The sequence below is a fragment of the Balearica regulorum genome, chromosome 9, assembly GCF_011004875.1.
Source record: "Balearica regulorum gibbericeps isolate bBalReg1 chromosome 9, bBalReg1.pri, whole genome shotgun sequence".
Lineage (NCBI taxonomy): Eukaryota > Metazoa > Chordata > Aves > Gruiformes > Gruidae > Balearica > Balearica regulorum.
Window position 1 is genome coordinate 17,640,421 of NC_046192.1, and position 23,774 is coordinate 17,664,194.

A 23,774-nucleotide genomic window follows, 5' to 3' on the forward strand; every position below is an offset into this window, starting at 1 on the left:
CCAGAGCCACAGCAAACACCAGGGCATCAGCCACAGCCGGTGCCCTGGGGCCTGCAGAGAAGGTCCCCGGTGCAGAGCGACCCACGCAGGTGAGTTACTGGGCTGTTCACAGGGTTACCTCCTGCTAGTTGTCACGTTTCAATAAAGCACTTTGGGGGATACAGCTTTAATGCAGCTCCCCTTTCTGAGAACAGTGTCTCTGCTGTCCAAGGGCAGCTTCAAGATCTTAATAGTTACTGCAGCTTCACCATACCTGTGTCTATCGTGAACCGTGTTCCCCAGAATAGTGTGAGCTCTGTTACATGGTTTATTTTGTCCTGTCAGAGAGACAGACCACAGTGTCCTGCCCAGCAACAGCCCTCAAGCATGTCTGTGGCCAGGTTTCTTTACTTATCGTGTCTTTTTCTTTGCTCCAGATTTTTCCTTCTTCCCTTTCTCTTTCTGCTTTGATAGCTGTTTCTCCCACATCTTCCTGAGGGCCTGGTAGGGGCCAAGGTTTCTGCGGACCATTGTACCTCTCCACCACGCCTGCAGCTGCAAGCAAGAGAGAGAGAGAGATCTTAGGGGAAATGCCTTGCTGGGGTACCTGGTACAGCTCAATGGCCAGAGCGCATCTGCACTGCCCAGCTGCAGGAGGGAACCCCTGGCCCACGCAGCAGCAGTTGGGCCTGTGCTGGTTACGCTGGAGGTATCCATGTTTGGGCTGAGGGGATCTGTGGCTGGTGGCAGGGGATGAGCAGGGGAACTGCCCCATGACCCTCCCTGTATCGCCCACGCAGTGGGGCCGGTGTGATGAGCGTGGCTCCAAATCATTCGAGCAGACTGGCTTCTCCCCTTTCGCTCCCTTCTCAAACCTGCAGCTAGCTGCTGGCTTTATGTCTGCCCCAGAAGAAAGGGACAGGCTTTATCTGTCCTTCGCTTGTGCCACCCCACACCAAACAACTTTCTCAGGCTGTTTTCTGCCTGACAAAAGCCCGTGGTGCACATGATTAACTCCCAACTGCTAACAGAGCAGCACTGCCTCTGCTTTGCTTCCCTTTACCTTCAGGATGCTCTTCAGCTCCAGGGCATCCTGCTCTAGTTCTTGTCTTTTGGCCTCCTTTTCCGCCCGGTCACTGATGATAGTTTCCTCAAAAGTCTGGCACTGCAAGATAGCACAGGGGTGATGGCAGCCATGTGAAAAAGACACCCCCTAAATGGTAGGGCCAGCCTTCAAGGATCCCGCTGCCCAGCAGCTTGCTGAGGCAGGGCAGGGCTCACCTGGACCCTGGTGCACGGAGTCTTCTCCTCTGGCTGCCTACTTGTCTCATCCCCACTACCTGCTTCTCACCGCCCAGCCACGGCTGCTCTGGCCCATGGTGGAGGTCCCCATCCTCTGCACCACAGAGCTCCCTGGCAGCCCCAGGGTAATGTGCAAGCACAGACCTTCCTCCCCCACCTCCTGTATTTGATCTTTCCTGAATCCAGACGGCAAATGTTGCTCATTACCACCATCGGTCCTAAGGCACCAAGAGCTGCTGCCAAAGTGAAACCTCTCATGGCTTGATGCAATTAACCCTCTGATCCTGTGCTGTAAAATGGCTGTCTGATGGCGTCTCAGGCAACAGATGGTGGCAGGAAGGACCCGTGCTCCCCCAGGGAAGGTAGCAGATGTACAAACACTTGGAACACTGAGATGACAGTGTACAGAGTGAAAAATGAGCCAAAAAGCAGGGAATCATCTAACTCAGTCCCATCATCTCATCAATGACAGTAAGGAATGATTACAAGGTAATTCCTTCTGGCCTTAAAATGTCCCTTCTTCTAGACACTTCTCCCTGCCCTGTGCTGCCTGCTCCGCTGTGATCCAAGCCCGGCAGTTAACCAAGAAACCAGTGTGGGGCAGGAACAGTTTTAACGGGAATCAGTTCCCTTATAACAGAGCACTGCGTAGCTGTGACTGTGTGTCTGCAGGGAGGGATGAGCTGCCTTTTCCAGTCTCAGCCTGTCTGACCCAGATGTTACTAGAAGGAGCAGATTTGTTCAGACTAAGGCAACAAAGGTGAGCCATATCGATGGGATTGGACAGTGTGTTTGCCCCTCACAAAGGCTGTCAATAGCTCTCTGATTACTTGCTGGTATTTGAAAATAGCTGTAGGGTAAACATCATCATCCCTCCTTGATGTCACAGGTGGCAAATAGAAGATGATTACTCGGTCCCTGCCTTCCCAGGACCAATCCTCATAATCCCATCCTACATGTCAAGATTACTGATTATTTTTTTTCCATGGTCCTGGTTCCTTACCTTTTCCAGGTAGGAAAAAGCCAGGATGCAGTTTTGCATGGCTGACCACTGAGATACTGCTGATGTCTTACCTCCTCGGCAAGTCTCTGCAGCATTTCCAAGTTGTTTGCCTTTGATGCTTTTAGGGCATCCAATTCTTCGTCTTTAGCATCTGTGTCATTTTCGTACTTGTCCACCCAGTATTCCAGCTTCTCTTCCACCTTCTGGATGGGGACAGAGCAGTGCTCAGCATGGTACAAAGAGTGTACAGGGGAAAGGTTTGCTACTGTTATCTGGCCTGCTTTCAGAATGGTGGTAAAAGTCCCGTAAATTTTGCATGGTCAGTGTTTCCTTCTTGTCTAAGCCTTGAAAGGGTCAAACCCCTAGGACTGCTGATAAATTACTGGTGGGCTGCAGTCCCCTCTCTGGGGCTTCACCATGGAGGCTGCAGCACTGGACCGGGGATGAAGAAAGGCTGGGTTAGGCTTTCAGAGGTGCACATGGAATGGAGAAGCGCTGGGGGTTAGCCTTGTGCACAGTCCTGGTGAAGTAAATGACAACCAGAAGCCATTCTTTGTTTCTGTGCAGAGGGAGGGGGTGTTAAGAAACAGAATTTGACAGTGAGAAAGCTTTTATCCTCTGCCTGACTCCCTGCCCACTTTCTGGATTAAACTCCACGCACCAGGAATAAGGTCTCAGGGGACAGCACTTTGCACAATTTCAGGTTGTGAACTTGGCTTTGTCTCACTGGTGAATAGGAGGGCAGGTGTTGCTGAAACAGTCACCCATATGACTTCCTCCCATTCAGAAATAACTTCTCCATAGCAACAACCATGTCTGCCTGCATGGGAAAATAATCTGAGGAAAAGCATCGATCTCATTACGGCATCAAAGCTGGACACACAAGGGAGATGGGGGCATGGTCACCCTCTTCTCTGTGGGCTCCTCTAATGCCACCAGCTGCTGTCTGAGCAAAGAGGCTTGCACGCTGTGTTCTGCTAGAGGTCAGATAGGCTGCGGCTTGTACTTGGAAAGTCCCCTTGCTATGAAGTGTTGATCAGACTAAAGTGCCAGGATATGGAGGACAGTATTTAATTGCTCTCAAAATACAGCACTTTTTTGCACTCAAATTACAGTTTTAAAAATTTATTATCTTCTATTAAATTTTGTACTGGCAGCAATGTTAGGTACCCTGCAGTAGTACAGGTTTTTTTCCAGTCATATAGTTTATAAGATGCTTTCCAGTGTTATTCACTGCAATGGGCACTGCTGGTGGTGACAGGAAAGCTCTGAACCTTTGGATCAACAGCACAAGGACATTCACAGTTGTTTGCTGCTGAAAATGGGTACAATAATTGTGAGTCAGCAATTATCCAACCCCGACTCCCCCTCACATTAAGACGAGGCAAAACTGGGCTGGCAGTTTGTGTCATTTCCTCCTTCGTGCCCCCTCTGTGCAGCACTTGGCTCTGTGAAACTTTGTGCAATAGCACTCCACTGAGTCGCTGGGAGCCCCAGCTACTGCCAAAGAAGGTCTAAATAAACTTCCAATTAGCTGAATACAACTACCTGAGGGAGGAAAAATCCCTAACACCTGAATAAACAATGCCAATCATTACATCAATTTTACTTTTAAGGAAATGTATCCAAATGTAGTAAATCCCAAGTCTGGGAGAGCTGGGTTAATTAAGACTTGAGGACAAGTAGTCATTCAAACAGCAGCAATCAGGAACCTGGTAAATTTGATGGAGCAATAACTGGTTTTCTTTAGGCACTAACTGATGATGTAATGTTTATCGGTTGCTATCTGAAGCATTAGCAGAAAGTCACACGCACCTTATGGTGTTGCCTGAGGAAATTTTCAATCTCCACGTGGACTCGAATCTCCTCATCAGTTTTGCTCCTCAACGTCTGTGATCAGTGCAGACAGAAAACATAAGATATGTTAGCGCACACACATGTGTGCATACATGCTGCTGAAAGCTGAGCTGGTGAGCAAGAGTGCAGGAGCTCTCTGTGTAGTCCACAGACATTTTTCCCAGTGACAAAGCTAACGAAGGAGGACTCTTTCCTTACTAGCTGGAGATACCTGCCAGCAGGGGCTGTGGGGAAGGGCTTACCTGAATTTCCTTGTCCAGGAGATGCTCTGCATTGCTGCACTTCTTCTGGGTTTGGTGGACCTGGAGGTCTGTGCTGTTCTTCATGTAGCAGCTCTCCATGTTTGTTTTGGCCTTCGTCTCTTGGAGCTCGTCTTTGAGGAAGGCAATCATATTATCTCGGTTCTAGTGGAGGAGACCAAAGCGGCACAAAAGCAAGCCTGGAGACTGAGGTCAGCCCACTGTTTCTTAATCTGTTCACTCCCTGATAAACTCAGAAGAGACAAGGCTATAGGCTTCACACTTTCCTTGAATGTTGCTCCATTTCAACCTCTACTTCAAAGGGAAGTTTGTTTTGTAAACCCATACAGAAGGCAATAAACCCATCAGAGTGATTACCTCTGGAGAGGGTAATGAACAGAGTGGGACAAGAAGGCAGACCTTCTGGTCTCTGGTCCAGGAATGGATTCAGTCATGCTTATTATAAGCACGAAAGAAGCCAAATAATTTCAACTGCTTAAAGCTAGGCTTTACTAACCTCTTGGATTAGGCTGTCTCAATGAGTGAGCATCTGTAAGAGGAGGATGATGCCTCAGCCTCACATATGCCAAAGTTTGATTTCCTAAAGTGTACTCTATTCCTTGGATTCTTTTTTTTTTTCTAGTTATGCAGCAACTGTATAAACACAACCTTCAGAACAGGTGAAAATCTAATCTTGTCTCACTCATATGTTTAAACAGTTCTTTCTTGAAATCTTACCAGGTAGATGGTGCCCACTTTGATATAAATGCATACATCCAGGGCAAGGAAGAAGTGCCAAGGAAAAGCTGGCTGTGAGCATCCAGCCTCTACCCAAGCCTTGTTTCACAATGGAGCTGAGCTTTCCTGGGGGAATTCTGTCCCTGGGAGCTCCCCCATGGGCAAGAATCCTGAGCCAACATGCCCCATTTACTCAGCTTTTGGAGTGTGCTCAGGAACAAAGTGCATTTGCTTGATTTGGGATTGTTGTTTTGTTTACTCCTTTTTAATGAAATTGAGTAACAGATAAAAGTTAATTAATCTCGGGTTGGAACTTGGAAGAACAGCCTGTAAAATGAAAAACTCTAGACTTTTGTATTAAGAGTTAAAAAGGTCATCAAAGTCCACCATGCAATTATGCAAGATCAATCTTAATGCCTCTGGTTTGGTCCCTGATTGCTCCATTACAGCCTTTCTCTTTGCTTTCCTGCCATGCTATGACAGATCTGACATTCAGCAGCCAAACCTTGCAGCTGAAAATGAAATACCAAAGGGCTGGCATTTAAATGTTTCAAAGCCCACATATCTTGTCTCTGAAGCACCCTCACATTCCTTAGCTCTGTAAACATGGAAAAATGCCACAGGAAGAAGCCAGCTCAATAGTGCTGTATTTAAAAGCCTATGCAGCATGACTCATTTGGAAAAGGTTTCCTTGTAAGAATTTGGAACAGTTAAAAGGAAAATCCTTCCCATGCACCCCTTGTCGGACATACCTAGGAAAAGTATATTTATAAGGCTCAGGACAATTAGGGGCCTTGGCTGGTTTGTGGGTTTGAAAGTCATGCATTGAAAGTTTTTTGAAGGTTTCCAACGTCAGGTATTATTTTACGGCCATATCGTCATATGACTGCAGACAGCTACAGACATGACCTATTTATGCCCTATCAAGGTTTCTTGTAATGGTCTTTGTTTTCCCTGCTGTTAAATTTTTGATGGGCACTGGGCGGGGTTGTGTTCCTGGTCAGTAGACATGGGAGGTGACTGTACCACTTCATTTTGAGATTGTCCTCCCTGTATCGTGGTGGAATCATGTCTAAATTGAGGGGCTGGCAGACAGACTGGGGAGATGCTGGGGAGTGAAAAACACTGATTTTTGTGGTGCTAGGGCTCAAGAAAGCAAAGCACTGCTGATGTCAGTGTGTTACTGCCATCTGCTAAGGATCTGCAAACAGGTCAGAAAAGAAGGGTTCAGCCTAGGTTATAAAGTACTCAGATATTAGAGAGGTGGGGCAGAGCATGAATGCTTCACCAGGTTATTTTCTTTTTCATTTCATATTTTAGTAAAGTGGAGGAAAAAGCGCTTTGGATTCCAGCACCCCGGGCCTCAGCCAGGATGCAGACCCATCTGCTCTGTTTGTTTTCTTTGTTGTATGGCACGGTTGTGGTTTGGATTTGGTCTGTGGTGTTGTAAAACATCTTCATTAGAGGTGGGGAGTCTGGGGGCTTGGTTACACAACCCAAAGCAGACGGGAAGTAAAATGCAAAACCCTACGGCTGGTTTACAGCTACGCATTTGCTTGGAGAAGGAAAGTCAGTTGCAGGCAGCTACTGCAGCCCCAGCTGTTGATAGACCTGGCACTGAAGAAATAAGGCACATTTGGTATTAGGCTGCAGGTAGCAAATTCAACAGTAAATTCTCCAAACCTGTGGGCACCATCTGTGGTGTGTGCTGTTCCCTGAACTTCAGGGACAGGCACTGGGAAAATGAGTTAATATTTATTCATTCTGGTTTATCATAGCAAAGGTCCCAGCCAGGATACGGCGCGCTTTCATAGTTAATGCAGTAAACCTCTGAGCTGCTTCTCTGGGATGACTTCAGCATTGAATCTGCCAAACCAAAGATGCAAAATCATATCTCATGTGGCCAAAACTATCACAAAACTGGCAAAGACCAAGATCAAAACCCAGGAAATAGTTGTCAAGAGCCAGTCTGCTTTGCAAGCAGGTAAACAAGCTGATTTTCTCTGATCTCTCAGCTCACAGACATCAGCTCAGAGGCCCGTCTGCTGCTGTTATCCAGTGCCATAGGAGTCTGCCCCACAGATGCTGTTTGGCTGCAAAAGCAACTGCACTTAGCTGGAGAGGGTATGCGCACTCCTGTCTTTTCCTTTACTTTGATTTATCTCTCTTGTAAGTGCTGCCTAGATCTCTCAGCTCTTCCACAGCAATTAGAATTTACAGTCACTTAAAATACAGCTGGTTACAAATAGCAAACAGGAGTAAACAGTCCCAGGAATTCCTCCAGGGTCAGATAACCCCCCTGCCGCCAACAGCATACCCAACGCCCGCCATTTGGCAGGCACTTGGAGGGGGCAGGGGAAGGGGTGCTGTGCTACGTGCAGGCAGCGAGCATGCCGGCAGACAGCCCTGCTGCCTGCCTCCTTGCTTCCACACCCAGTGCGTATGAGCTCAAGTCTTGCCACTAGCAGCTGCACTATCTCAGCTTGCAAAGCCTGAAGATATGCTTAGATCTACACGCCTGCTGCAGCCTGGACTTGCTTCCCCTGAAACCACAACGCACAGCCCTACGGACAGTACATTAAGGCCGTAGCCCGCATCTCTGTCCTGGCTGCCAGATCATCCCCATGCTGCACGCCCCCGACAAATGCCTCAGCCGAAAGGGCAGCAGGCCTGGAAGGTCACCCAGCCTCAATATTACGGCATCTGCAGCCCTCTGCTAGCTCACCTCCAATCTCAGCAAAAGCGGAAATGAGCTCTGCGAGGGGCAGTTTGTTGGCAGAGGGAGCAGACCTGCTGTTGCCTACAGCACTCTTGTCGAAAGTCCTGTCCCTCTGGAGCCAGGTTTGGACCAAGCACTCCAGGTTCTGCTGAGCTGCCTTAGGGCTGTGCCAGCAGAGGAATGAAGTTGCCCAGGAACTGAGGACCATCGCAACCCTCATGCCTGCTACTGTAATCGCCTGGTGCATTTTTCCAGTAGAAACATGCACCAGTGGGTGTGTAGATATGTTTAAAACATCCCCCCAGAACATTTCATTAATGTATTTGTCCTCCTGGGAGAGGATAAGGGAAGCAATGTGACAGATTTCAGTCATGCTACTAAAAGCACTACCGAGTGGCATGCTGATACAGTGGAGCTGGGTGTGTTATGACAGTCCACATAGAATAAAAGTTACGGACCTGTTTTCACTGTTACTGTAGTGCAATGTCTTGGTTTTCTGTCTGGTACGTAGCCTGCAATATTAGTGCTTGTTAAATTATATCATGACTTGCACACATGTATGGTATAAATATACCACAAAACCTACAGGACATAAAAAGTCTTTGGGTGAATAGCAATGCAGGAATTCTAAAGTTTACATTTCCTAAATTTTTATGTTAAACTATATAACATATACCATATTAACGTGTTTCAAAATCTGTACAGACTGCCATCGCTTGTCCACAAAACTGGAGAAAGTGAGTATTTTTGTACAAGCTAGAAAATGAACGCTGCAGCAGCAAACAGAACTCCTGCAGCCAAACTGGAGCTATCAGCGATGCTCCTGCACAGAAGGGTAAGAGCAAAACCAGAGCAATCATTTCAGCTCCTTTAGGGACATCAGTGCTTTCCAAGAGGAAAGAAAACAAAATAAATAAGAACATTTAGCATTTGATTTGTGTTCCATTAGAAAGAAAAATGAGCTGAGCAGGCTACTACAGCATTAATTAGCATCTCATTAAGAGCTAGCAAGGCTGAAAATACAAACATACAGGCAACATGTGTGAAGCAAAGACCATGTTTTTCTGGTTCTGTGATTAGATTTGCTCGCTTTTGTTTTCTCATCCACTAGACTGGAGACACCCATGTAGGCTTTTGTCTACAGGTCTGTGCATTATTATTGTTCAAAGTACTCCAAAATCAGCAAGCTGTATTTTTGTTTTTAATTAGTTGGCAAGGTGACAAATCATGCAAGTGTCTGTAAAACTGCCTATGGGAAAATCCCATATGAAGAGAATAGAAATTATTCTCCCTTGGGAGACACAGTGAAACACCATTATTTTTGGCACAGGAGGAAAGCACTACTTGAAAGTAGTCTTATCTTTGATTTGTTATCAAAGCTGAAACTATAAGGAAGCCCAGAAAAGGACTTTTAAGCTGGAAACACAAAATCCCAGATGAGCGCAGATCCCACTTGATGAGGCAAAAAGCAAGAACCGAATTAGCAGAAGGTACTGACAGAACACGGAGAAGAGCATTCTCTCAGCACAGGAGGTACGCACCTTCCTATGACTGCAAGAGGTAGGAGAGGTGCAGGGCAGGAGACAGAGAAGCGCCTGACAGCACAGTGCCAGGACATTGCTGCCAGTGCGAGATGGGATGATTGCAGCGCCTTATACACCAGTCCCTGGGAAGGCATTGCACCAGAACCAGGTATGTATGCTGTGTGCGCAGACAACGTGAGGTGTGAGGAGCACTACACAGAAGGAGAACTGTCTCATCATATACACTAGTTTGGGGAGTGGGAGAACAGGAACTTCCCAGGAGCCATGAGAATCTGACTGAGAAGGGACAATGTGCAGAAGCAGACAACATACAGTCTCTGAGCCTGACGAACTGTCTAGCTTATTTCATTTCACTGCCACACAGATGTCAAGGGACTTTTGGGTTGTCCCATAGGGGCTGAAAATAGGCTCCCATACCATTTCCAGTGCCAGTAAGTATGTATTGAGGTATACAGCTCCCCTTTTCAGTCCTGGCTCTGACCTCTACATCCTGTAGATGTTCTGCTCAAATCTGTAGGGAAGAAAAGTTTGTCCTTCGTTTTGATTTTAGTTCCCACAACTGTTCTTTCTTGGTTTGTCTCCTAACTTGCTATCTTTCCATTTCCTTCTGTGACTCCTCCTCTTTCTCCTCTTTGTTATGTCCACAGTTCTTTGCTGTTCTAATGTCTCCCCTGGACCTCTCATGTTTCATCAGTTATAGATAGCTGCATATGCTACCAGTGCCAATAGATCCTTCGTGTTCTTACAACCATCCTGTATTTACAATTAAACTTTTCACTACACATGCATCCAGGCTGCCAAACCAAAACCTTAATCTTCTATAAACTGTATTTCACCAGCACGTCAGTGGCTTAAAATTCCTCTGTAGCCAACTATATACTGGCTTGATCACTGTCCACTCCTGTTCGAAGACAAAACTCAGTGATACCATCTCTCCTCAGATGTCCTTGCTGTCCTCTTGCTCAGTACTGAACCAAGTGTCAGATTCTTGTTCCTTCTTTCAGTCCTTGTATAGCTGTGAACCTATCCGCCTTTTGCTTGTTTTCTATCACACACTCAGCCTCAGCAGGGCTAGACTACATTTTCATGTTTCTGTATAGAACTGCGTGTGCTTTTGCTCTGAAGCACACAAGAGCATCAAGGTTGAGCTGTCTGGTGAGCATCAAAGTGACCAGGGATGTGTCATTCAATCGATCTGCACTTGTGTAGCAAGTCTGACATGTCCAGAATGCCCCAGATTTACTGTGCATGCACACCCCGTTTGCATACTGCAGTCAGAAGGGCTGAAGCTTTCCAGAAAGAGCAAGTTGACAGTGTATGTGCAATAACATTGATCCGCCCTTGTGTAGGACTTCCATGTTTGGGATTTTCTAATATCTGGAAGCCTAGGAAAATAGATTAAAATCATGACATTTTCCCCAGACAAAATTTTAGGTAGAAAAATGACATGCCCCTATGCCAGCTTTATTTCCTTCTCACTCCCTCATTGTCACACTTTCTTCTGTGCCAGGTGTCACGTCTGCATGAGTAAGTACAACAGAACCTTAGATACTGCTATCTGCAGATAACCTCTTTCTCACTGACTGCAGCTGCCTGTGCTTTGCCACTCCCAGCAATGGGTTTGGGGTATTCTAATTTGATCATGGGTTCTCCTGATTATGAGCATTTTGAGCTCCCATTTGAAAATCATCGGACACTGCTCTTAAAGTCACTAGCAGGCTTATTTAGAATACAAATCTTTATTCCAATTATTCTACTTCTATATTCCTAAATGATGGATCATTATATATGCCACACGTCCTCTCATCTGAGTGCTAGTTCCTGGGCAGTGGAGGCAAGCTTGCTAACAGGCTTCCCCCCTGGCGTGATGCCCAGTGCTAAGTGATCTCACCTGAAGTTCTATTTCAGTTTCTTTCTTGACATCTTGCAGCTGTTTCTGGAGTGACTTTATCTCTTTCTTTCCTTCCTCCTCCCTGAAGAAAAATGGGAGAATGCAATCATTTGAATATATCAAAAAAAGACAAGAGCTGTTTACCTAGAAGGGGAACTTCCTGTCTCCTGATACATTGCACCTATCTGAACACTGCCCCACTTATCCTGCTTGCTCAATGAGTTTCTAACAGCTGAACTAAATGAAGTGGACACAAAAGCTTGGCCTGCTTCTTTGGACCAGGAGAAGACAAGCTGCTTCTGTGGCTGAGTAGCAAAAAAGGCATTCTCCTCTTCACTCTGAGCCTTAAGGAGGCAGCACATCCGCAAGTCAGAAACAGAGACTTCTCACCAAAGCTAGTGACTTGGTAAGTAAATCCTGAAAGAAGAGGTGTATGCAAGGAGGATGGGAGTGAAAGGGAGAATGAGCCAAAAAACAGGGGATGCTCTTGCTGAAAACCTGGAGTGGACTTGAAGATGATGTGATTCCTATAGCAGGGAGGGAAAAGCCTATCATTGAGCGACAGTTTCTGCACTTCAGGCAAAAATCTCCATTTCTGTTCAGAAGCATGCCTGATCAGCAGACAGTGCCAAATTGTGTAAGTTTCATTATACGTATGGAGAATGTTTTTTTTTCATATTGGACCTAAAATCATTCAAAACTCACTGCCTCAGTTTCTGAGATCCAAGAAGGAATATGAGCAAAGGCCAAAAGCTAGAGAAGTGTTTACCTGTCTAAAACAAAGCAGATGCTGTAATGTTCTAGATCTTACTATCTTATTTCACTCAAGGTGCTTTTCTAAGTTTTTATGCTTATGATTTGATTTTAAGCCAGTAAATACTATAGTTGGTACCTCAGACTTACAACCTTATAATCAAACACACATTTCATTTTTGGAGTCCTTAGCTGGGTGACTGTGATAAACAGAAGAGTTCCAGTCTTACTGCAGGCTGCTTTCAGACAAGTATAGTGACACAAAACCAGGCAAGTATCTATTCCATTGAAAGACAGATCAAGTTCATTCCATGAAAAGAATGTATAGTAAAACAGCCAACATGGATGGAATGGAATAAAAAAGGATTATGTCCTTTCCAATTATAATTTGTCTGCTCCTTTCCACCTTTCCAGTATTGGGTAGTTTTTCCACGAGCAATTGCTGCTTTCATTTTTGCTTTCTGTCCCTTCCATGGATAAATAATGAATCCCTCGGTTTTAGACAGAGGAAGAGTTTGTTTTTGTGCTTGAAATCACGCATTTCACGGGAAGCTGGGGACTTGCCCTGGAAGCAAACCCTTGAGCCACCACTGGAGCTGTTACAGTAGGTTGGACTCATGACAAATCATGACTTACAGCAGCTTTGCTGTCTACCCTAAATGATGGGCCTGAGCTGCTGCACAGAACAAAGTAGCTTTAAAATGGTCAAATACTTCTCTGATGACTGCTATTTTCTCTGACAGGCTTGGGATTGAACCAGACCTTCGCATGCTAAAAAAACCTCCAAACCTCTAGTGCAGAGGAGTCTGAGCTAAAGAATCACCAGTTTGAGTTGAGATGATAACAAATCCATACCCTATAAGATTTGGGGCAGAAGAGGATCTATAGTGCAGTGGCTGGTGGATTAGCCCTAAATAAGACAACTGCCTCTGTCACCATCTGTGCTAGCCCCTCGCTGCTGCTGGGAAAAGGGAGCATATTAGCATATGGGTCAGAGCAGATTCTCCTGGGCATCACATAACCTAAAGACCATATGTTGCTGGCCCTGGTTTGAACAGATTCTCTGCTGCTCTGCCTTTCACTGGGGACCAGAATTAAAGATCAGGGAGCTCCTACATCACATTATGTTTTAATTGATCTGGGGCAACATTTGCATTAATGCAGACATTGGTGCCCACTGTGGTCAAAGCTCAGGCAATTCCTAACTCAGATCAGTATCAGAACCATGAGTTATCTCATTCTGAAGAGGAAAGGAGTGCAGTTTGTAAAGCAGACAGAATAATTCAAGTTGAAAAAGCGGAGTCCTTTCTGTATTTTGTTGGGTTGTTGGGGTTTTTTTCCTTTTTAGCCTGTACTGAGCAGGAATGGGCTTTGGCTTTCACCAATTAAGCAGGGAAGTACTGAACACAATGCTGACCTGATGAGGATGTCATGAAACTTGCTCTTTTTTGCCTTCTCCCTCTCATTAGCTTCTGTTAGGCTATTAAATGTTCCCAATTCCTGCATCTTTTTCATAGTGACGGTAATTACATCATTTGCATACTGCCTGCCAGGAAGAAAAGGAACACACAGTAATTTATAAAAGCTAGTACAACCATGTCTGGCACCTTCATCCATTATTGTTTACAGCTAAAAAGGTAAGGAAATATAAGATCCCATTTCTGTTCTTACGTCCTATCAAACCCAGGAGGGCTTCTCCCATGGTATCTGCTTCTTGTACGTCTGGAGAACTCTGTATTAGGACTTGGTTGAAGTTTATAATTTAAAAATTCTGCCCTGAATGCTACTCTAGGAAATGGCAAAGAGGCACAAACATATCCATGTTGTGCCAGACTGTGCTGCCATTAGGAAGAAGGCTGCTGGCCTGCAGTAGTGATGACAGATAGGTGGACCTTGGAAAATGAGACCTGGGGATGCAGACAAGTGTGTCTATGAAGGGATATCTGGGTGCCAAAATATCCCAGTACAGCCCTAAACTGATCTTAACAAATATATGGACTTGCCCAGTTTATTGAATTTCATGGTGCATATGGTATTTATATTTTAGCTGCATTTTCCTCATTTTTGTGAGGATCTTCTTAAAGCCTTTATTGAAATGACATTAAAGGACAGAAACCAGGATGCAGAAAAATGCATACCGAATGCTCAGCTCCCCAGTCTGCCTTTTAAACCAAAGGCTGCTAGTATTTCTGCAAATCAAGGCACTGGATTAGGTGCAGGAATAAACTTTATTTATTAAAAAAATCCCCTATTTGTTTTTTATACACATTATCTGTTTTATAAAGGAGAATAACTGTAGCTGTCATAGAGGCTCTGTGTGCCCTGCAGAATAACCAAGTTCACAAGACAATGCTCAGATCTCGCTTTGCCTGTACATATCTGCTAGGGGAACCTGACTCCAGATACCAGAACATCACCACTGGCTAGTACCTGGCATGAATTCCACCCAAGCATTATCAACTAGGTAATATTTTGCAACGCCATTCAAAATAAACTGATTGTCATTACTCAGCATCGAGGCAAGCAAAGGGCAGAACTAAATGGCCTATGAAGCTAGACACCACTGCTCTCTTTAGAGGTGTTCCTTCCAGACCAAGACTGAAGTACACCAGCAGCGGGAGAGTGCGAAGCTTGTATTTTTGCTTTCAAGAGATAAGACTGACGACTTTACAGCCCTGAGCATCCCCTAGAGCCATCATATTTGTGCTTCACTCACCTGTCAGCCTGAATTTTTCTGAGATTCTCTACAGACAGAGCACTGTGTTTCACAGCCCTGCTGGAAAGATGAGGGACATTTTTTTGATGTTCAGTTTTCCCCAGCTGCTGCTTGTGTTCGATGCTTTTCAGAGATGTGGAGGTAACTGTTTCCCCATTCCCTTGCCTTGCTGACATAAGCTCTTGGTAGTTAATGTCCAGCTCCTTCTGGGTCTCTATGATTTCTTTCATTTCCTGGCTGCTAGTCTAAAAGGGAATAAGAGACACCTGCTTGCACATTAGGCAGTAGAAATAAACCTTCTACAACATTATGTGAAAGGAAGAAAAATTAACAATAAACTAGAATGAAGCTATACTAAGAGCAGTTTATAGTGTTTGTTTCTGCTCTTCTACTCTTTGCAGACTCTTATCTTGGTTAGCTTTGAGCACATAATATAGGCTTATAAAGTTTATGGCATCAAAAGTCCTAAAGTAACAGGACTAGAAAAGGCCTCAAAAAGTGAATTCATCTGCCCCAAAAGATGATGGTTCAGACTGTCATTCCTGCTATGTTCTTAATGACCTCCAGCAATGGAGACTATGCATCCTCCTGCTAATGCCAGCACATCACAACAGTCTTTACTATGTGATAGATTTTTCTCCTCAGCTGCAGTTGAGCCCCTGGTTTCTTGTCCTAATCTTCATAGGGACAGTGAACAAATCATTCCTTCCTTCCTTTGCAGCAGCTTTTATATATTGGAAGACTGTCAGCCTCTTTCCCCTCCATCTCAGACATTTCCCACTGCTTCTCACCACAACCTTTCCCTACAATATTATTGTTATAACCAGAGCTGAGATGTGTGGAAATAAAAGTGATAGACATCAGCTATCTGCTTAGCTGGTTTTTTTGAGAGAGTGACAGCAGAGAAAGTGTAACATGAATTGAAAGAAGAAATTAAAAATATTGGCAGCTCTCTTCTACATGGAAAGGTATCTTGTGGCCATGTACAATTTTACCAGAAAAGCAGAAGCACACTATAAAATAGCTGAGGCCTTGCTTCTAGGAATTTCTCTGCTTTATGTCCTAAGGGTAAGAATGCAGGTGTATACACTGGGACGTTAAAAGATAAAATTTTCCTTCCCACCAACTGGCATCTCTGTGGCTGAACACTTAATAGCAGTACCACTGAAGCGAGCTAACACAGTCACTGCCAGCCCCATCCTAGTCCATAGCTGCCTACTCTCCACCCTGGCTGCTTGGAGAAATGGATTAGAGAACTCACTGACCTGAAACCTTTTCCAGCAAAAGGAGGGGGAAAAAAAGGTTATTTTTAGCAACACCAGTTGTCAGTCCAGATCCCTCCACCACCACACACACGTTTGTGCTGACACAGCACAGAGGGCAGAGTGAAAACAAGCAGTCAGGGCAGCAAGTCTGTGTGCCAGTAGTATTTGCAAGAAGTTACTTGTCAGGCGAGACTCCCTTAGTGGCCTGCGATGCTGCCGCAGTCCGTGGGGCACTGTGAAAGGCGTTGCAAGGGGCCGCTTCGTTCTGAGTATCTTGGACACCTACAGGTGGGAGGAATCAGCCTCTGGCAGTGCCTGACTCGCCACTGACTACAGAAGGAGTCTAGGTGACTACATGCTTAATTTTTGGACAGTTACATTTAAATTAATGCCATGCAAAGTATACACAGACCAATGAAAATTACATAGTTAATTAGAAAAAAAAGGGTTTACATAGTTTTCTGGTGATGGCTGTACTTCAGAAAGAACCCCTTTTGGCAAACAAACTGCTTTAATATCATGTAGATCTTATGAATGTTCTGATAGATGTTTTTTAATGTCTGGGAAAGTTCAAGACAAGCTATAACTGGATTGTCTGTAAACAGCAGGGACTTACACGCTAATAATTACCAAATAACTATGTAAGAGCAAGGAGTTTGTAAACTGCCTGTGTTACTATCTGTGTAGCCTTCTTGCTGTTTATCTTTTGCTACTCTTTTGCCCAAAATTCAGCAAATAGAAAGTCTGCCTTCCTCTGGGGGAAGCAATGTACAAGAGTCCCTGATTTGGAAAATCAATGAGGTGCTGGCCAACACTGTGATTAATCCTCTCAAAAAATGTCATCAACTGAAATTTAGATGTCAGTCTTTGAAAATGTCATTGATTTGTTTGCCTGACAGAGGTCCAGGGTGTTTTGCAAATACAGGTCTTCTACAAATACAGTAACAAATGTAAACTGAAGAATGGGGAGGAGTAGCAAAGTACAAAGCACCAAATTTAGCAAGTAGCTTCCCAAAGCCATTTTCTTGTTTCTAAATTGTTTCCTTCTCAATTTGTTTTGTCATCTTCAAGAACACAAATAGGGCTTACAGGCTGTAAGAAAATTGTGTTTTAAGTGACATGGAAAAAATTAGCATCTGTGATTGAAGAGAAAAGATAAAGTGTTTTCTCTATAATTTAAGCATACCTTTAGCAGGTCTATCAACCTGAGTCTGAGTGTCTGAAGGAGACAACTCCTACCGGCCTGGAGCTATGCTCTTTCTCTATGTTTTTTGCTGCTGGCACATCAGAAGTTTCCCACCCAGCTCTGTGAGGGAGAAGCATCCTCTGGAAACAGGTGAGGCTGGCTCAGAGGGCTCTTTTAAGGGGAGGAGTGCCCTCTATTGCACAGTCTAAGCATCGTTCATACCCTGAAATTTACTGGAACACCAGCTTCTGCTGCTTTGCAGCATGGATTTTTTTGAAAAGAAGGTAGTATGGAAAGGAACTGGGTAGAAAAACAACATATTGGTTTACCTTCCTCTTGCATTCTTAAACGGTACATTAGTGTGAACAGCATTAGATCTGAAAACTTGGATCCTGGGCTTTATTTCCATCCTGCTCACACATTTTTTTTCTTGAGTTCCTCTTAAAAAAGAGCTTCAAATCTGCTTAACCTGGAAGCAGCCTGCCATGACTTACAATATATGAGAACAGAACTTAAACCCATTTACCCCATGGTCCCATCCTATTTCCTATGTCTATCATGTACATTAACAGCTACCAGAAATACCACAACACCTTCCTCCACAGCAAGAAACCTCTGCCTGAGCATTAGTGCTTCTTCTCTGTTCTTTATACCTCTACCCAAACCCACTCAGCAATGATGCCTATTATAAATCAACTAATTAATAATGATCACTGAGAATGGGTAGTTACTAATACATTTTGGAGTGGAATCTTTCTTAATTCATTGTATGAAGGGACAAGAGGAGCTTTAGCGTGGACTTACAGAAGAAAAGAATTACCCTGGGGTTTTTTACCCTTTTAAATATCCTATTTATTAGTATTTTTTAAATAGCTATATATCTACATAAGAACTTACATATGGTTTGCTTTCTTTTCCCTAATCTTTTGCTTGTCATCTAACCACTGAGATTTTAAAATTATAAGCCCAGGAACCTCATCTTGGGTCAGTAGGGTACTTTGAACAAAGGCTTCTCAGTGATGCTGCAGCATAAATATTAAAATGGGTCATCCATGCACTTTTATTGTGTTTTGTCACCCAACAATCATGGAGCACTTTGCAGAAAAAATATCTGAGTTGATTTTTTAAAAATGCTGCTAGAAGACATAAAACCAAGACAAGAAGAAAACCAAGAGAGATTTCTTTAAAGATCAAGGATAGAGGCACATACATGGCTGATGTCTGTCTTGCCTGTGTATGAAACCGGAATGATATACCGAAGAATTGAGAGCTGATCAACACAATTCTCCAGCACAGCAGTAAACAGCAGAGCTTCCAGATGAGTGAATTTTTCCATTTCTTTAGTGTCTGTGCTCTGGCTAAGAGGAACAAAGACAAAAGATACCAATGAGAAAGACAGTATGGTGTTAGTAACAGTAGTTTAAACTAAAGATAGACCTGAAATAGCCTTATTTGCAGGCTTTCATATGCTTCCCTAGCTTTGTTTATAGCCTTTCATACACTGTTTATAAGAAGAGCCATGCTCTGCTAATGGCTGCATTCAGGGACAGTGGGAATGTTTAGCTTTCACAAAACAAAGTAGGTCCTGGTCCCTCCTACAGCAGATCTGGGTAGATAGGCTGAGAAGGGAACGGATATGGAAGGCACAAACTGGGTGGTGGCCTCACCATTCAGACCTCTGTTGTTCTGTTTCATACCAGACTTTGTTCTTTAGGAAACGATGGAATGAAGGTGCCTTTTTAAAAGGGCAAAAAAAAATCCACACCTGTTATAAAATTTCAGATGGTGACCCTTCATAATCTAATAATTCCTCTTATTACTGCGTAGCCTTAACATTTTTATGATCCAAATCCCCTCAAGCAGGAACTGTTACCACTTTAAGATGTTACAAGTCAAACAAGAGCCAATATCTGGACTAAGTAAACTATCTTTAACATTCTGTGTTGGATTATTTTAAACACATTTCAAATGTGTAACTGCTCTGATATACACTTAAGCATCGCTTTGCCTTGCTTACAGACAGAATATTGTGAAAGCGCATCTAGGGAATAGTGGAAATTCACTATTAATGCAAGTGAAATTAGTCCATTTAGAAAAATGCATAAGAAAACACCTGCACAAAAAATGGAGAAATTCTCAGAGATTTTTAATGTTTTGGCAAGCCATTAGACAATCCCTCCAAACCCTATACTCACAAACCAGATATTTCTTGTATAACACCTAGCACAACTGGAATCCGAGATGACTGAGATCCTGAATCTCATTGCAATGGAAGCATCGGCATCCCCTAACAAAATCTTCATTTGGCTGCTGTACCTACGACTGGATTTGTGCCATCTGTAAAACACTTGAATAAACATACTCTAGGTCTGCAGAATATTACAGTCCAACCTGTAAGCATGCCAAGGAAATACATCAGACAATGCCTGTTAGTGTGATTAACAGGATAAGACATGGCCACATTCTACGAAAATTAAAGAGGTTTAGATGCAGTTATGCTCTGGATCACTGGAAATCAGTGATTTTTTCATAAGCAATGTTACAAATGTTAAAAAAAAAAAAAGCATATTCACCATAACCTCCCTGAAACTGTTACCATTTGTCATACTTTTTTGTTGTTTTTGTTGGAAAAAAATAGTAATTTACAGTTGGAACATGAAATTAATTTCACTTCGGCAGAAAATAGGGGTCACTTTTTAATGCAGGTTTATTAGATGTCTATTAGTATAGTAATAGGTAAAACAAACAAAAATAACTTAGATTTTATGTATTTATTTCTTGATGTCCCTGTCTCTTGCAGTAAGTTGTTCAATGCAACATGTGCAAATGTACTGTCCTTTGTAGCAGAACGTGGCTCTCCTTGTGCGTAAGACTGCAACTAGAAAGCCTAGTGTGTGAGTGGCTACATGTGTAGTCAATGAGACTGGAATATTGCTCCTTTCAGCCTAGACCCTTTTCTTCAATTAAGTGGATAATAACCCAGAATGCAAGACTACCAGTCTGCACAGTCTTGCGTTAAGGATTTTCACAAGAATTTCTGCTATGAATTCAGGAGCACAGGAAGAGAGGGTTCAGGGGTGGCATGACTCCAATGTTATGAACCATGAATAATGCAAAGTGCTATGATATAGCAGGACTGGTATTTTCAGCAGATATAAAGAAATATTAGTGCCACCACGTAAGGCATCAGTAAACCTCACATAAGGCATGGTGCATGTTTCCACTCTTTTGTGTTAAAAAACGTGCACAGGTATGGAAGATGACTAGTGGGGTAATCATGGGAATAGAAATTCTGTTTTACAAGAGGTTAAAAGAATTGAGGACTGTGATTACTCTCTGTAAATACATATGAAGAGTAGATGCCAGGGAGAGACAGAGCTATTTAAGTTAAAGGATAGTACTGGTCCAGGGTCAAAAGAGTGTAACTTCCCCTAAGCCAGGCAATTATGATAAGGTTTCTAACTTCTGGATGGATGAAAATATGGAACAGCCTTTCAGATAAGATAATGGTAGAGGTACTCTAAATTATTTCAAGAAGCTTGCTTACATCGTGGCAGGAAAAGATAACAGCAAAGGAGTGATTCTGAATATTATCAATATGTTTACTATCCTTCCTGTACTATTTATACTGACTTACCTAATTAATCCCACCGTTCAAGGCTTTTGATGATCACCTATGACGAAGAAGGAACTGATTTCTTCCCTTTGCTTCTGAGATTTTTTTCTCTCCTTTCTCTTAATTATTAAAAACTACAGCTTGAGATAAGAATCTGATAACATTGTTAACAAATAAATATCTAATAATCTGTATAATAAACTAAAACCATCACTTTTCCTTTCTTTTCAACCTTGGAATCAATGATAAAAGTGGAGAGGCACAAATTAAGTATTTTTACATAAAGAAAGTCAGACAATGTCTCTTTCCAGTCAAAAGGCACTAATAAAATATTTTTTAATGTTTTACTCATTTTTATCTTTTTAAGAAATCTACGATCCATATTGTGAATCTAAACAACATAAGAATAATCTATTATATGTGGTGTCCTAATGCTAAAAATATGGTGAAAAAAGATTTGTTGTGAGATAGCTGTGAGAGATGATTACAACGGCATTCTTGAAAGAAGAATAACATGTGCAGCTCTCATAGGAAAAAGTGACTTATTTGGAAACAAAGGAGGATGCAATAGCTTTTCCTCTATCCCATCACCAGCTTCTGTCCAGGAGAGAATTAACTCAAGATATTAATGTGCATTAAGAAAGCTCACAGCTGGAATGTTTCTCTAAAGCCTACTGGTTTGCTCCTCCTATATATCTCCTCTTATAACCATATACTCACTCAGCAGATGCATGTGCCAAGCCAGTACGCTCTGGGCTTATGTTGACTTGGAAGTGAGAAGAAAACCACTGTCTGGGGCATTAAGAAACACCACAAATAGAGCGCCGCTCTCCCTGGATTTTAGTGTTAACACAGTGCCCACAGACCATCCTGATGCAGCCATTGGCATCGACCTTAATCACTGTGCTTTGCTGAACTCCTTCATTAAACTCTATTAATAAAAAAAAGAGCTATGTGAAGGATTCAGCTTTCCCCAAGAGTTTACGTTGACATTCTTTCCCTGCTGATCTAAAGGGAAAGAAAAACATATCAAGAAATAATTTTTAAAACAACAGTATAAAAGGTCTGGCCTCCAGTTCCTTTGGGGATTGCAACCGCCTCTGCTGTATGAGAGTCCTGGATGCACATTTCTCCCATCCTACTGCCTGATAAACTAAAATTGCTTCAAAGGCAGCATTTTTTGCAGCATTCCTTTTAGTCAGTTAAGGAGATATTGATGAATTCCAGTAAGAAAATTCAAAACTGAGAATGTCACATCTCCTTTAGCTCTGTTTTGCAAATGACTGGCAAAGAGAGGTTCTGAATCTCCACAGTGGCAGTGGCTGGGCAATAAATCAGAAATACCTTAGTTTTCACCCCCAAAAAATGTTTCTTAGGCAACCAAAATAGTTGTGGCCTTACAAAACTCTGCCTACCACTACGAACGTTAGAACATAAGTTGCTCATTTGAAAAAAAAAAAAAAAGAAAAAAAAGAAGAAAAAAAAAAAAGAAAAGAAACCTTGAAAAGCTGAAGTAATCTTGGTTTTGGCTTAGAGATGCAATTTAGGTTTCATCCTGACTGTAGAGAAAGACTTTCTGCTCCTGCTCTCTGAGGCTGTACTGATGAGAACTTGGGACAACTGAGTGCAGGAATGAAAAACATGGTGCTACTTTTAGCTGTATGTCCCATGTGGGACTAAATCTGTATGGGACAGGAAAAGATAAGATTTAGGGAGCATTTATTGGCTGGGGAAATAGAGTGTTTTGTCAGATCATTTAATCTCCTCAAAGCAGGGACTGTGTCCTTTCTCTGACCAGAGAGATTCCTAGCACACATTTGATACAGTTAACAGGGTAGATTACTGAGCGTTGCTTTGCTTTCTACCTCTTCCTTAAAAGTAGAAGCCAACAGAATCATTTGGAGAATTCATAATATTCCATCCCTTCTCTGCTCCTACTTCCTAATAATTTTATCTCTCTAAGACAAACCTCTGCTTATACGTGCTTACAAGGTATTCAGTGCTTCTACTCTGGCCCAGCAAAGTACAGACAGATTTAATTCTCTTGCTGGATTGGGATCTGATTCCTCAGTCCAGGTTGAAGCTCTCCTAGCCCAGCTGGTGACAAGATGACAGTAGATTTCATTCCTGAGATTCAACTTTTCATCAAAGCACTCTTAACACATGTTCAGATGCAGCTTAAGAGACTTAGCAACAAAGTGAAAGTCAGGATGACCAGGGCACATTTTGTACTGGAGTAAGTTCCTAAATCACTTAAACAGCTCTGAAAATGCACCTGAATTTCTGGCTATGTGAGGGAAGTGACAGAAGTCAGGAGCGAATGATCCTGACTGGGGGAAACAGGTAAGTACACACTTCCACCTATTCTTATTTAGGAAAACACAGGAATGTTACACTTCATTGCTAGGATTTGAGTGTAGAAATACATGTTTTCTGTCACCGAGGTGATATCGGGAGTAAAGTAAATGTTGAGATGATTCATTAATTTAAGGTGAGAACAGAGGAAGACAGGCAGGGCCGAGAGAGCCGCCATCAGAAGAGGGCCCCAGAGCCCCGGCCACCCCAGAAGCGCCAAGCGCTGCCCTTCACCTCCCCGCTGCCCCCTCGTAGGGCTCCTCGGCTCGTTCCACCGCCGCAGCCGGTTCTCGCCGCCGGGCTGCGGTCCCGCTCGCCCTGCCAGGCCTCTCCTCAACCTCCGCACCGGGATTTATCCCCCCGCTCCAACCCTGACCGGCCGCAGGGTCCTCTCACAGCGGCTGGACGGGCGGTACCGGGCCGGGCACCCCCTGCCCGTCCGCTGCCGGTGCTAGGCCCAGCGCGGCCCCGGCCCGCTGCGGCGCTCACCGGGACGCGGCGGCGGTGGCGGCGGCGGCGCCCGTCTCCATGGCGACCACCACGCTCCGGGGGCCTCGTGGGGCTGCCCCGGTGGGTGCCTGCACGGCGGGGCTGGGGCCGTCCCTCCCCGG

At 43.7% G+C, this 23,774-nt stretch overlaps 1 protein-coding gene across 5 annotated transcripts; it reads right to left on the reverse strand.

Annotated features, from left to right (window-relative positions):
* Positions 1–289: 289 nt before the first annotated feature.
* On the reverse strand, positions 290–23,708 carry DRC9 (dynein regulatory complex subunit 9). 5 transcript variants are annotated; one of them, XM_075761363.1, is made up of 10 exons: positions 23,653–23,708; positions 18,403–18,550; positions 14,742–14,986; positions 13,443–13,571; positions 11,273–11,354; positions 4,384–4,545; positions 4,100–4,174; positions 2,356–2,487; positions 1,043–1,144; positions 290–534 (listed from the first exon to the last, which is right to left on the reverse strand). In XM_075761363.1, the coding sequence occupies exons 1-10, from the start codon at positions 23,691–23,693 to the stop codon at positions 391–393; spliced, it is 1,260 nt and encodes a 419-aa protein (XP_075617478.1). In that variant the 5' UTR covers positions 23,694–23,708; the 3' UTR covers positions 290–390. The 5 variants fall into 5 exon arrangements, with proteins under 5 accessions (XP_075617478.1, XP_075617474.1, XP_075617476.1 ...); XM_075761359.1 differs by having other exon boundaries at positions 23,659–23,704; XM_075761361.1 differs by having other exon boundaries at positions 18,403–18,546; positions 23,398–23,687.
* Positions 23,709–23,774: the final 66 nt, after the last annotated feature.